The 12,715-nt window shown below is 46.3% G+C and overlaps 1 protein-coding gene across 1 annotated transcript in view; it reads left to right on the top strand.

Moving 5' to 3' along the window:
* The window catches only part of PSEN2 (presenilin 2), a 609,714-nt gene that overhangs the window by 435,076 nt on the left and 161,923 nt on the right, over positions 1–12,715 (top strand). The window contains exon 9 of the mRNA XM_069606926.1: positions 157–273. Within this exon, the coding sequence (XP_069463027.1) occupies positions 157–273 (117 nt within the window). The remainder of the gene's footprint in view (positions 1–156; positions 274–12,715) is intronic.

Genomic DNA, 12,715 nt, shown 5'->3' with positions numbered 1-12,715 from the left:
TTGTCGGCCTATGCAAAGCATGTGAATCTAAGCAGATACACACATCAGAAATAGGATTACGGTAAGTAATGTATGGTTAAGCTTTCCTGATTTAAGCTTTTAAATGTTTAAAATTGCGTGGTTTTTGGTGTCTAATTTTCTTAACTGGACTTGCAGCTGAAAATGTGGGGGAAGACCTGGAGAATTTGCCACACTCTACCTCTGCATTTCCTGGACACCAGATTGAAGCTTCTAATCGGTCATCCACCTCGTTGGAGGACGCAGAGGAAGAAAGTAAGACCTAATTGATGCATTTTAGTTTGGATGCATACGTTTGTTTTTGCACGTTTACTAAATTGTGGGTTTAAACATTTAATTGCAAGCAGATTCCAATAGTCTGATTTGTTTGTTCTTTAACTAAAATACTAAGTGCACTTATGCATACATGTCAAAATTATACCTTCCATTCGCGAGACTGTAGTCCAGTCCTGATTTTAACTTTGCATTTTCTGACTTCTAGGCCTCGATTTCCCTATTATAAACCCAGAGCTACAAGCCCCAGAATGCAAAGTGAAAACCATGCTAGACTAGTGTCGCCCGAATGGAAGGGATAATGTTGGGATGTTTTCCTATGCTTATTCTCTTCTCCTGTTTTGTCATGCTAAATAGAAATGTTTAATGCGCTGTTGTATGTACATATTAATCTAGCAATGATCCATATGTTGCATCAATTTTCTACAGTTTCACACACGTTCATGCTGCAATGTAATTCAAATAGTGATGAATTATTAAAGTAGATATTGCATTTGCCTAGAAATGTCAATAACGTATATGATTTTTCTTTTTTTAATTTGGAGCTCATTCTTGATCGGGGCAGTGAAGAAAATGAAAGGCATAAAAGCCATGCGTAAGGCTTTTACGCCTTCCATTCACGTTATGCCCTATTTTCCACAATTTGTATGGTAGAGAGGAGTGGCAGATCGTAATTTAAGATTGTGCCACCCCTTCCTCAATGCCATACACATACTACAGCATTTACGCTAGCATGGATGGTTGTGCCGGTGAAAATGCTATGATTCCTATGGAATCCACCTACTTTTTACAACAGCAAAAAGCAGAGGACTCCATAGGAATGCACGGTAGGCAGCGTTTACTTCATTTGCACGGCACAGTGCAAACGGGCAACATACAAGCGTGTATGCTTCCTTTTTATCCTCACATTTTGCACTCTGCCATGCATTTGAGAAAAATGTTGTGGCAGGCACCTGTGTACGTATAGGTGCGCACGTAACATGTTGCTGCCGCCGAATTACAGGGACTTGGAAAATGAGCCCCTTTGTATTTTAGTTTTGGCTTATAAATGTCACAGCGACACCTAATGCATCGATTATAATCAGAGTGTAGATAAAGTAACAAAGAGATGACAAGGGACACAAAGTTAGTAGATGTATGCTACAGCAAATGGACCAACCATGTTGGAATCGAGACTTTTACAGCCTAACCATTCCAAATGGGAGCTTCTCTGTATCGTGGCACATCTAACACCAAAAGAATATTTTTGTATCGAAATTATGAACATAACAAAGTACAGTTGCTGCATCTGTTTTTTTTGGTGCTACATTTTCTCCATGTCCTATTTATCACATGCATGCAACATGCTCAAAGGCAGTAGATAGTTTACAGGCAGCATGATGGAACCCCCTTCACATAGCATCAGCCAGGGATTTAGCCTGAAGGAAAATTAGCGGAGCTTATTAAGCTTCTTCTCATTCCATTGCAGCTTTGCAACTCTAGTAGATGTTTTCCTAGACTTCCAGAATGGGTTTCAGCGACCGGCTTTGACTTTTCCTTCGAGATTCAGGAACACTAGGTGTGCAGAGGTCGTTATTTTCAAGAAACCACAATGACTAGTGGGAAGGGTAAGACCCACTGGACAATTGTAACAAGGATCCAGGCAAAGCGCTATGACAGCTTGGAATGATCATTTAGCCATGAAGACGTGGTGAGAAGCAGCAAGGATTTAGGCGAAGGTCTGAGGCAGCTTGGAATTAAACAAGCGCATGAAAACAGGAACACAGAAGGAGGGAAGGGCCAGGAAGAAAACAGGAGGAAGTAGACTGGACAGGGGAGGGGACATTCCTTGAGGCAAGAGGAAAGGAATGGATTCCAGGGGCGAACGCATGGGCAGGGACAAGGAGCCAAGAAGGCAACTCGATGATCCTGGGTGAACTGCAGGAGAGCTTCCGATCCAAAGAATTCAAGCGTTGAGACATGTTGCCATCTCAGTGCTTCCAGGAGAAAAGGGCCCAAGAGTGAAATTAGAAGTCTTCCACATCCAGTGCGTTGTCAACATCCACGATGGAATGTGCCGTTGACTCGCCAACAAGTGTAAAGCCCTCATCTGCTATGCAGCGCCGTGACACTGGCAATACTGTATTCAGAAATGAGCTTAGTGAGGAAATGTAAGTATTCTGATTTAGGAAGCGGGCAAACTCATGCTCCTGCAGTCAATTCTTTTCCCAGGCAATGTCTCTATTCACTGTCTTCTTGCATTGGGGCCTCTGATGGTGGTTGTATGTTGGTTTTTATTTAAGACTGATGTTGAACAGGAAAAGATGGTTCATTTGTCACTTCCATTGGGACGGTTGTAAAGTTTCACCACCTAAAGATACGGGTCCCAGGAGATTCACAGGCACACGCAGAGAAGTTACTATATCTGAGGTAGTCGATGACATACGTGGTCAAACTTTACAAAAGTGGAATTGTTGCAGATTTGTATGTTTGCAAAAAATTGGTTGGTGTTGTATGCAGAGTCAGAAAAATGTAGGAAAGATGGACAAGCAAATCACAGGGAAAGCATAACAGAGAGGGGCACATTTTTAATGAGCCGTAATGTTAATGGAAGGGGTAAAAGCCTTGACAAAGGTGTTTTCACTTTCCATTAACATCATGGCTCATTTTCGTCTATTTGTATGTCAACGAGAAGGGGTGGAAGCAACTTGCGTTTCCACTGCTCTCTTCCTCTCCACCATCCAAATACTTCAGCATTTACTGTGCATGCATTTTAATGCCTATGGATCCCGGCCTTCCTGCATACAAACAATTTAGCCTCTTCATAGAAGCCAATAGACTCTTCAACCCAGCCCAATCGGGGTTCCGACCACTCTGGAATGGAATCCTCACTGATCTCGATCTGGGACGACCTAAAAAGTACTGCTGACTCAGAAGGATGTGCTGCATTCATCCTCCTCGATCTATCCGTGGCATTTGACCATCGACCACACAATACTCAGGAAAATGCTGCCCCCCCTAATCATCATAGATTTTGCCCTTAAATGGATCTCATAATTCATTTCTAATCACTCGCAAATCATTCTCCTCCCACCGGTCGCCTCTGCCCCTCACCCTGTCACAAAGTGAGCCTCCCTTTCGGATTACTGAGAATTAATCAAATCTGAAATGTCAGAAGGAGAAAAAAACAAAAGTTATTTTACCGAAAATCACTTTCGGTTTTCTCTCCCCTGGACATTTCGGACAGCCCCGTTCCCTCCCCCAACCCCTTACTTACCTGTGGGCGGCACACTTCCTTGTGTCTCCTGCATCCCTTTGCGACGCCGGTTCCCTTCACTTACGAGTATGGGAACCTGCGGTGCGGGGTCCTCTTCTTTTATTTTTTTTATTTTTTTTTATTTATTTATTTTTTCTCTCCTTTATTCTAACTGGTGCGGGGGGCACCACCACAAACCCAGCTGACATTAAAGTGAACAAGAGTGCGGGGGACACCCCCGCACTCTTGTTCACTGTAATGCCACTGAATGGGGAACTTGTTTGACATTTCCTGCCGCATTTCATTTTCGTATAGCCGAAATTCGGTCAAATCTCCCATTACCGTTAGTCTTGTTGTACAGATACCTTCCTTTTACCCTGCCTCTTCAACATCTACCTAAGCCCACTGCCAGCTCTCATCCGTTCTCACAACATTACCTGCTACAATTGCACAGACGAAACCCAGATCATTTTCAAAATTCCCAAGACTCCAGCCTCCCTACTTCCTGACCTTGCCTCTCAGATATCGACCTATGCATGACGACCCACCACTGTATACTCGACCCGGGCAAATCAGAAATCCTAATATATCCCAACCTATACCATAGCCACAAGGCTTGGGAGCCCAACCTGCCATGTCCTAGACCAGACACGACCACTGGACTGGACTGCGGATCCCCACCAAGTCTGGACACTTGGGGCATCTTCCTCAGATTTCGGTGGTGGTAAACCCACCGGCGGACACACCACTTCAGGCAGCGACCCTGGCTCTTCTCCAGCTTGGATAAGTGGGCAGATGTCGTGGCAGGGATGCCCCTAGATCTATTAAGAGATGTGGAATGTTAGCAGCCTTGGGTGTCAAGCAGCACTATGCAAGGGTCCCCTCTCTTCTGGGTGATACTCAGCAACCTGGCTTCCAGCGTTCACAATCACTCCTCCAGACCCTGGGCAACACAGATGAACTTCTTGGCTTCAAAGATTCAGGCTCTCCTCTTCTGGACCCACGAAGATCCCTTCTCCGGACAGCAGTCACACAAGACTGGCTTACAGGACACTTTGAGTAAAGAGCAGCAGTTGCACAATGTTCCCTCGTAGCTCGGCAGGAGGTCGCCTATCCAGGTCCTCTCTGGTTCAGTCCTTGAGTCAGCACATCAGTTTTCGTATTCAGTGAAGAGATGCAGACGCAGACTTCTTCCTCCACCTGGACTCCAGGATGCAAACTTAAGATGACTTCAGCTTCAGGTTTCTTGTTACAGCTTCTGACAATGAGGTGAGTGTGATGCCCCTTGTTATACTAAACACTCTGCATTCACTCAGGCTGAGCCGGTTTCAGCCAGCCAATCACATACAAGTGCATTCATGCAGCATCACCCAAACATCCTCACAGGCTCACAGGCATTCATGCTTTTCACCAGAAACCAGACACCCACCACAAAGGATGTGGATTGGGGCTCCTCCCCAGCCTTCCAGTGCACCACACTGCATTCATTCCAGTTTCAGTCAAGGCTGGCTCAGGCATTGTCACACAACCAAAACCAGACACTTGCGACACAGAATTCATATTGACTACTCGCTCCATTCAGGTAGGGTACACCCCAAGGTTTTACCCACAACAAGCAGCCAGTGGGAAGGCTCCAGCCAGTCAGGCAGGAGGCAGCCCCAGCCCCATATATGGCCCTTCCATCCAACAACCATTCAGGGAAAGGGAATAGAGCCAGGGATTCTCAGAACTTTGAGAAACAAGGGAATAAGGAAACCAAGAGGCCAGCAGTTGCCATCTTGCCTTTGTGCAGGAATGCATCTGACCCAGTATAATGACCCAGTATAATTTTCCAGGAAATAGTTTCTCATGGCCGTCTCCTTATGGGATCTCAAAGCTAGATCTCTGAGAATTAACTCATTCAGTCGCCAAGGTCTGCAAACCATCGAGGAAGGCGTTGGGGGTTCAGCCCAAGAAATGACCCGGCCATATTCAGTTAGATACCGCACCCCTATCTCTGTTTCCGTAACCTGTGGTATGAAGGTGTCTGACACGAATACCATGTCAATCCGGGAAAAACCCTTATACACTGCAGAGTAGTGTGTGTGTGTGTGTGTGTGAAGCTCTGAGAAAGCGTGTCACTGCCTATCTATGCCTCCCATCTTTGTGAGTGGGTGGAAGGGTTTTGTCCATTGCATCGTCCATTACACAATTAAAGCCTCCCCCCACCAATAACTTCACCACACACAATCCTGCTGCTTTACCCATGAGATGAGTTAAGAATTGCTCTTGCGTCTCCTTAGGCGAATATATAGCTTCAACGTGACCATCTGGTCCAATAAACCCTCCACCCCCCAAGACCAGGTAGCGACCCTCTGATGCCTTGTGTAGGAAACACTTCTGGAACCCCATACCCTTCCCAATAAGAATCGCTACCCCCCTCTTTTTAGTGCCACCGGATGCTAAAAACTGATGGGAACTGTCTCATCCGGGGCTCATCGTTGGGGAGCAAATGTGTCTTCTGTAGCCAAACCACAGAAGCCTGCAGTCCTAGCCGCCTCAGAATTGAGTGTCTTTTTTTCATACAGCATTTTATTGGTTTTAAACTTACTACATACAATAAAGAACAATCCATCAATTAGCCAACACAAATTGATTGCGTTCTACTTGCTGTAATAACGCAGTCCTACCATTATTAGAAAGCAGTGCTGAAACCTAATACCAAATCATCTTTACTCTCTATTGCATAGTTATTTAAACAGGTTATAAATGATCCACTCCCCTCTTCCTATTTGTGCCAGATCTTGGCGACCTTTCCTGGACATCCCTGAGCAGTATACATTCTGAGTTACATGGACACACAGCTATCTACATCAGAGACCCATTGCGCGTATTTAGGGCAGTCCGAGGCCCCCCACTTGCTTGCAATATTCTGTTTGATCAGGTCTGTTATGAATAGAAAATGTTTCTCATACTCATCTCCACAGATACCCATCAGTAGGAGTTTAGGATCTGTCAGTACCTCCACTCCTAGAACTTCTGGCAGACATGCTGTGCTAAGCTGTCAGACGGTATCAACCTGACGGCATTCCTATAGGATATGAATAAATGTGCCTTCCCCACTCCCACAGCGCAGACAGTTAGGGGTAGTCACTCTATTCTAACAAAACAGTGGGACTCTGGGATAGTATATCCTATGAAAAATCTTAAGCTGTATCAAGGAAGGTTTGGAGGAGATTGCAGTCTCGCGTGGATACATCATAGCCAGAATGGTTGTTTGGTTTGAGTATGAGAGGTGTATGAAGAGGGGTGAGATCCGGTGGTGATGGTGTGCGCTATGAATATCCTTTAACACAACATATTCAGTCCTCTGGGTCAATGGGCCCCACATCCCTTTCCCATTTCGTCTTGAGACTAGATAATTCTGAAGATGCAAATGCTGTGATTGCTTAATATAATGTAGATGTGACCTTAGTAGCAACTAGTTCTAGGAGAACAATCCGCTCTACTGGGGAGCATTGTGGCATGTCCGATGGACACGGAAGGTGTTTGCTTAAGACATGCGTGATCTGCAGAAAATGATAATGCTCCGTGTTTGACAAGCCAAATGTATATCTCAATTCCACAAAGGAGGCGAGGGACCCCCCCTGGTGAGCATGTCCCCTACCGTTACATTGCCTGCTTCCACCCATTCTGACCAAATTGGTACTTTGTTCACTTCTGGCAGGTGTTTATTCTTCCGTAGGGGCTGTGCTAGAGTCAATTTGCCGTCCCAGCCGATATATCTATGGGCTTTTTTTTTATGTGCCAGCGTGGGGGGGGGGGTACTTCCCACCCTTTAATACAAATTGGCAATTGGAGTCAAATTTTGCAGCCCCATGACCTCTGCCCGAATGTGAGGTAGGTCTTGGTCCCCATGTTTATGGGGTCCCATCATTAATGACCACCATTTGGGACGCCCAGTAGTATGATTTGATGTGTGGCAGTCGGATCCCACCCTCCCAGATTGATCGTTGTAGCATGGCAAGGGCTATTCGTGGGTGTCCACCTCCCCACAAAAGGTCTGTAAGGATGTTTGTCGATCCTATGGAATTCTGATTCTGGGATTCATGAGAGGGTGTTCTGTATAGCATACAGGAAGTGTGGTAGTGAAAACATCTCGAAAAGGGCAGCCCTGTCCAGTAGGGAGAGTGGGAGCCCCTTCCAATATCGGACATCTGAAGCAAAGCATTCAGTAATTGGGTGTAGAAAGGTCCACCTCGACTCGAACGCCCAAGTAGCGGAAGTGCTCACTCTCGACTCGGTATGGGCAGTCCAGAGGGATCGCTTGCTTCATCCCCTGGATTGGAAAGAATATAGACTTGTCCCAGTTCACTCGTAGGCCACTAAAGGTTCCATAGTCCCTCAGCATTTGTGTAACTATTGGGCGGGAGTGGGATGGGTTACCTAAGTATATTAATAGGTCGTCTGCATACAGGGAGATTTTGTCTTCCCCACACGTTGGCCAGCGGAAGCCCACTTGCGACTCATTTTGGCGAAGCCACACGGCAAGGGGTTCCATGGCAATTGTAAATAGGAGTAGGTCTAGGGGACATCCTTGCCGTGTCCCTCTACCCAGTGAGAAGGATCTAGAAGACCAGCCGCTAACCTTAACTTGCGCCAGCGGGGATTCATACAATAGTCTGACCCAGTCCAAGAATCGAACGCCTTCTCAAAGTCAATAGCCAACAGTGCAAAGGGCTCTCTAGTGGCAGGGGCTTGTTCAATCATCAGATGTAATCGGCGGGTTTTCATGTGGGTTGATTTGTCTGGCATAAAGCCACGTTGGTCTGGGTGGATCAGTGATGAAATTACTGCCTGCAGTCCGTTTTCAAGCACTTTGGCAAGTATTTTGGTTTCACTGTTGAGTAATGACATTTTCTGGGGGCTTTCACGGTTTTGGAATGACTACAGTATTGGCTTTGCACAGGTCATGGCGGAGGGTGCCATGTTCCTTACAATATTGAACATTTTGTGTAGAGGAGCCACTATCTTTTCTCCTATTTCTTTTTTGCACGTTTCAATCAGGAACCCGTTGGGGCCCACTGTTTTCCCAGAGTGCAGCTGGCCGATGGCAGTTGCAACTTCATTTTCCGTTATATCAACGTCTAGTTGCTCTTGGGTCTCAGACTGGGAACTGTGATGTTGTCTAGTATGGGCTTTCATAGAGTGCAGCGTAATAATCTACAATGGCTTCCACGATCTCACGGTCTGTTTGCACCCTCACATTTTGTTCATTACTTATTTCCCTGACATGTTGGTGTCCCTCTGTTAAGGAGAATTCTCCTTCTAGGGCTAATTTCCCTCACCTAGTGAGTCCCCCAGCAGCTTTGCTGGATTTCTGGAGTTTATTTTTCCACCTGGTAAGAGTGTACATCCTTTTTCTACTCTTACATGTGTTTTGGTCTGTGTTTTTACTCATTGTGTGATCTTGGGCACTGGAGCACACCACTCCGAGTGCCCCTGTTCTTGTATGGGTTACACAGCACCTTCAGTGTAGTAACCCAGGGTTGTCTTTTAGATTTCCCTCTGACTCCATTTCGCTGGGGCTGACTACTGTATCCCAGAGAAAGGTAAAGTTGCCATTTACTTTACATAGTCATTCTTAACACAGACCCAGTACACCCCATCTTACATGGAGTACTGGAAGGGCTAATCTGTACCCCTTTTCTGTCTGTACCCCCCTGAGCATTGTTTCGCTCTTTTTAACAATTACTTGGATGGTGGCAGTGGTAACTATCCTAACTTTTCTACCGCAATTATATTAGATAAACGTGGTACTGTTCTTGGCTATTATATTAGCCTCGAACAGAAACCCGCTTGACCAAATCGTCTTTCTTTTGGCTCAGGTTGGGTTTATTTGCCATTTCTTTTTGTTAAAATCCTTGTTGTGTTTTACTTTGCGCGGCAAACTAGGTTCGCCTTCTTTGTTCACCGTCTTTTGGCGGGCTTCTGCAGAGAAGCCCTTCTCTTGGCTTCTGGGTGTCTGGGTAGACTGAATGTGGGGAAGGGGTGTAGTCACCCCCTACACAGGGTATCCTTGGAAACCCGAGTCGCACTTTGCCACGATTGGCTGAGGTGGTTGTCCCGGCTGGACAACCCCCCTGCTGCGTGATTGACAGCCAGGTTGTGTGAATGGAGGTTTTGCGCATAAAAGGCAGGTCTCTTGGGCTAGAAGTCAGTCGCCTCTGGAACTACAAGGAACCGAAGAGAAGCGGAAAGAACGACGGCTGCTGCAACTACCCCGTCCCGGTGAAGCCCTGAGCTATCTTCCCTTCAACGACTAAGAGGAGATCCAGTCTGCAGTCTTCTTCCCTTGAGCCTGGTGGGGATAACCAGCTCACCTTCTTCAGCCAGAGATCTTCGCCGTGGTCGAAATCGCTGCACACTGCTGTAGTGGTCTGGATAGCCACCTGCTGAGCCTCTCCTGTTTTTAAGGAGCACACCTTTTCGTTGTCGCTGCTGCCGGCTTCAGCCCTGTGTGGTGCAGACCCCCTTCAGACGTCGTCCTTCACGACGAAGCTCTAGGAATTGTGGGTCTGCGGGAAACCAACAGGAACAACTGCCAGGGCACCAGCTGCATCGTTGGAATAGGGTACTGTGTTCTACTCGAGGAAACTGGGTGAATCCCTTTTTCTTCATCTTCAAGGCTCGTCCTTGTCTTCTCCCCTTCTTATAACTTTTGCTTCCGAACATTGACAATATCAAGTACTTTTTGGCTACACTGAATCGTGAACTGTCTAACGGTGTGATCTTCGGCACAGGTCTCCGGCGTCACCTAACCCTGGCTCCGAACCTTTGACTTTTGAACTCCTGTTTCTGAGTGTTTCTCAATACTGTCTGCCTAAACTAAATATTGCCTGTGATATTTGCCTCCAACTCCCTCTGGGTTTCTCAGGTGCTAAGTGTGTTTTTGCCCCGGTAGCATTTCATGTCACGGATACGCATTTATTTAGTAGACCGAACTGTCAAAAAGTGATCGCAACCGTATCCGCGGTATCGTGTTTTGTTCATAACACCGGTTCATTCCAACACAGGGTACTTACCTTTTAAACTTACTGTACAAAGTGAATTGGTTAGTTGTAGTATATTTAACGTGTGGTTTTGTTTAAAGTTTAATAGAGGTGTTGTGTTTATAACTGATGGTTTAAAACTAAATGTACTTATATTTTTTTACCTGAAACCTTGAGTCAGTGTTTGCTTGAGTCAAAGTAATTGTGGTCCCTTTGTGTAATCTCTGCTACTGCTCATATACTCTTGAGATAAGCCTGGCTGCTCTGCTACTGCTACCACTATAACTTAGTAGTACGGGCTTGTACCAAAGGTAAAACTTGTATTGCCACCTGTAGTCTTAATCGGGTGTAGTGGTCCCTAAGGGCACTGCACAGGATTCTGCCTAACACCCTCATCTCGTCTCTTGAGTCAGGCCAGTATTTTACCCGCCTTGTCCCCCGATTCGTAGATGCAAGTACGCATCTCCCAGTGGGCCTGTTTAGCATTGTCTATTGAAATGTTGCAGAGTTTTTCCCTAGCCGTAAGGAGGGCTCCGTGTTTTTCGGGTGAGCCTGCAAGCTAATATTCCTCCTCCCTCTTATTTGCTTCTTACTCTGCCTCAGTTATGTTCTGTCGTTGGGCCTTCTTTTTTGCAGGGATCCAGGAGAGCGTCTCGCCCTGGAGCAGCGCCTTGTATGCCTCTCACTTTAACAGGGTTTTCTACTGTTCAATCATTGACGTCTAAATATGCGCTGGTACAGTTTTGGATATGGTCTATGAATTCTGGAAAACCCAGGTAATAACTATTTAGGCACCACGAGGGAGTCGGTTTAACCCTGTTCTTGCGAATCTCAATCTCTAGCGGTGAGTGATCCGAGACCTCTCTGGCAAGAAGGTTTGCGTTAATTACCCTATATGTGTCCTGTTTGGAGAGGAAGAAGTAGTTCAGTCTCGATAGGGAGGCATGAGCCCCAGAGTGAAAGGAGTACCCCTGCTCCTGTGGGTGGAGATCTCGCAAGACATGCTCAGACCGAGCGGAAAGCATGCCGGTCAAGTGGCAAAGCGAGTAGAGCACTCGCTTTGACATCCGTGCAGAGCTTGCTAACGCAGGTTCAAATCCCGGCGGGGCCAAACTCAGCCTTTCATCCTTCCGAGGTCGATAAATGAGCACCACACACCGTGAGTAATAATAAGCAGTGCTCAGATACCTGAGGGTTCGTAGCGCTATATAAATGCCAAATTATTATTATTATTATTATTAGAGGCAAAAGCCGCTAATTTTGTGGAAGCGTCTGTGTTCCTGCCCTGTAAATGTGTGTGATCTAATGCTATGTTCATGACGTCGTTGAAGTCACCGCCAAGGATCCAGAAGTCTGGTGGGTGGTCTATGACAATGGGGAAGTCAATTACGTCTCCTGAGAGTCGGGGGGGGTGGGGGGAGGGTGTATACTGCCACTACACCTATGGTCTCAACCCATACCTCGCACATCTACCACTAGTATCTTGTTTCACCAGTGCTAGTTTAAAGGGAAGGCGTTTGTGTACTAATATTAAGACTCCACTAGGTCCCATGGAAAAGCCTGCGTGTATTGCTGTCCGATAATGTGTACTGCAGAAAAAGGTGCATGATGTGCACGCTAGGTGTATCTCCGTAAGTAAGGCGACATCGGAGGAGTGCATATTGAGAAATTGTGTGACAAGTCGTTGTTTGATTCCGGTACCCAGGCCATTAACATTCCATGTGAGAAGTTTAAGGGATTTCATTTTGTTCCCCTGCATATCAACGCGTGGAGTAGAGGGTAAGCCTGTTAGTGGTTAGATGTGTGATTGGATATAGGTCTACGTGTTCAGTGGTGTGGGTGGATATGTGCGTGATGACTGGATGGAAACTAACACAAACAAAAAAAGAGAACCCTGAATTCCCCCACCCCATACTCCGCCCCAACCCGAAGTACATGTTCCAATAAACACACAAGTACGTTATCAGCAACAAAATGAGAACATGCAACCATAAATACGATCTTGACCGAATGAAACTAGGGAAATTATGGGAAAGTCACAAACCTGGGGGTGGGGGAGTGCGCCGACCCGCACATCAGCCAACCAGAGCTCTAGCAGCTCTGTGGCTTCGCATAATGCCGGTCCCAAAATGGCGCTGTCGTGCCGATCGGGCGATCA

Source organism: Ambystoma mexicanum, chromosome 4p (assembly GCF_040938575.1).
Source record: "Ambystoma mexicanum isolate Mex_15411 chromosome 4p, UKY_AmexF1_1, whole genome shotgun sequence".
Lineage (NCBI taxonomy): Eukaryota > Metazoa > Chordata > Amphibia > Caudata > Ambystomatidae > Ambystoma > Ambystoma mexicanum.
The sequence above is the reverse complement of the archived record's forward strand: the minus strand, read 5'-3'. Positions and strand labels throughout refer to the sequence as shown.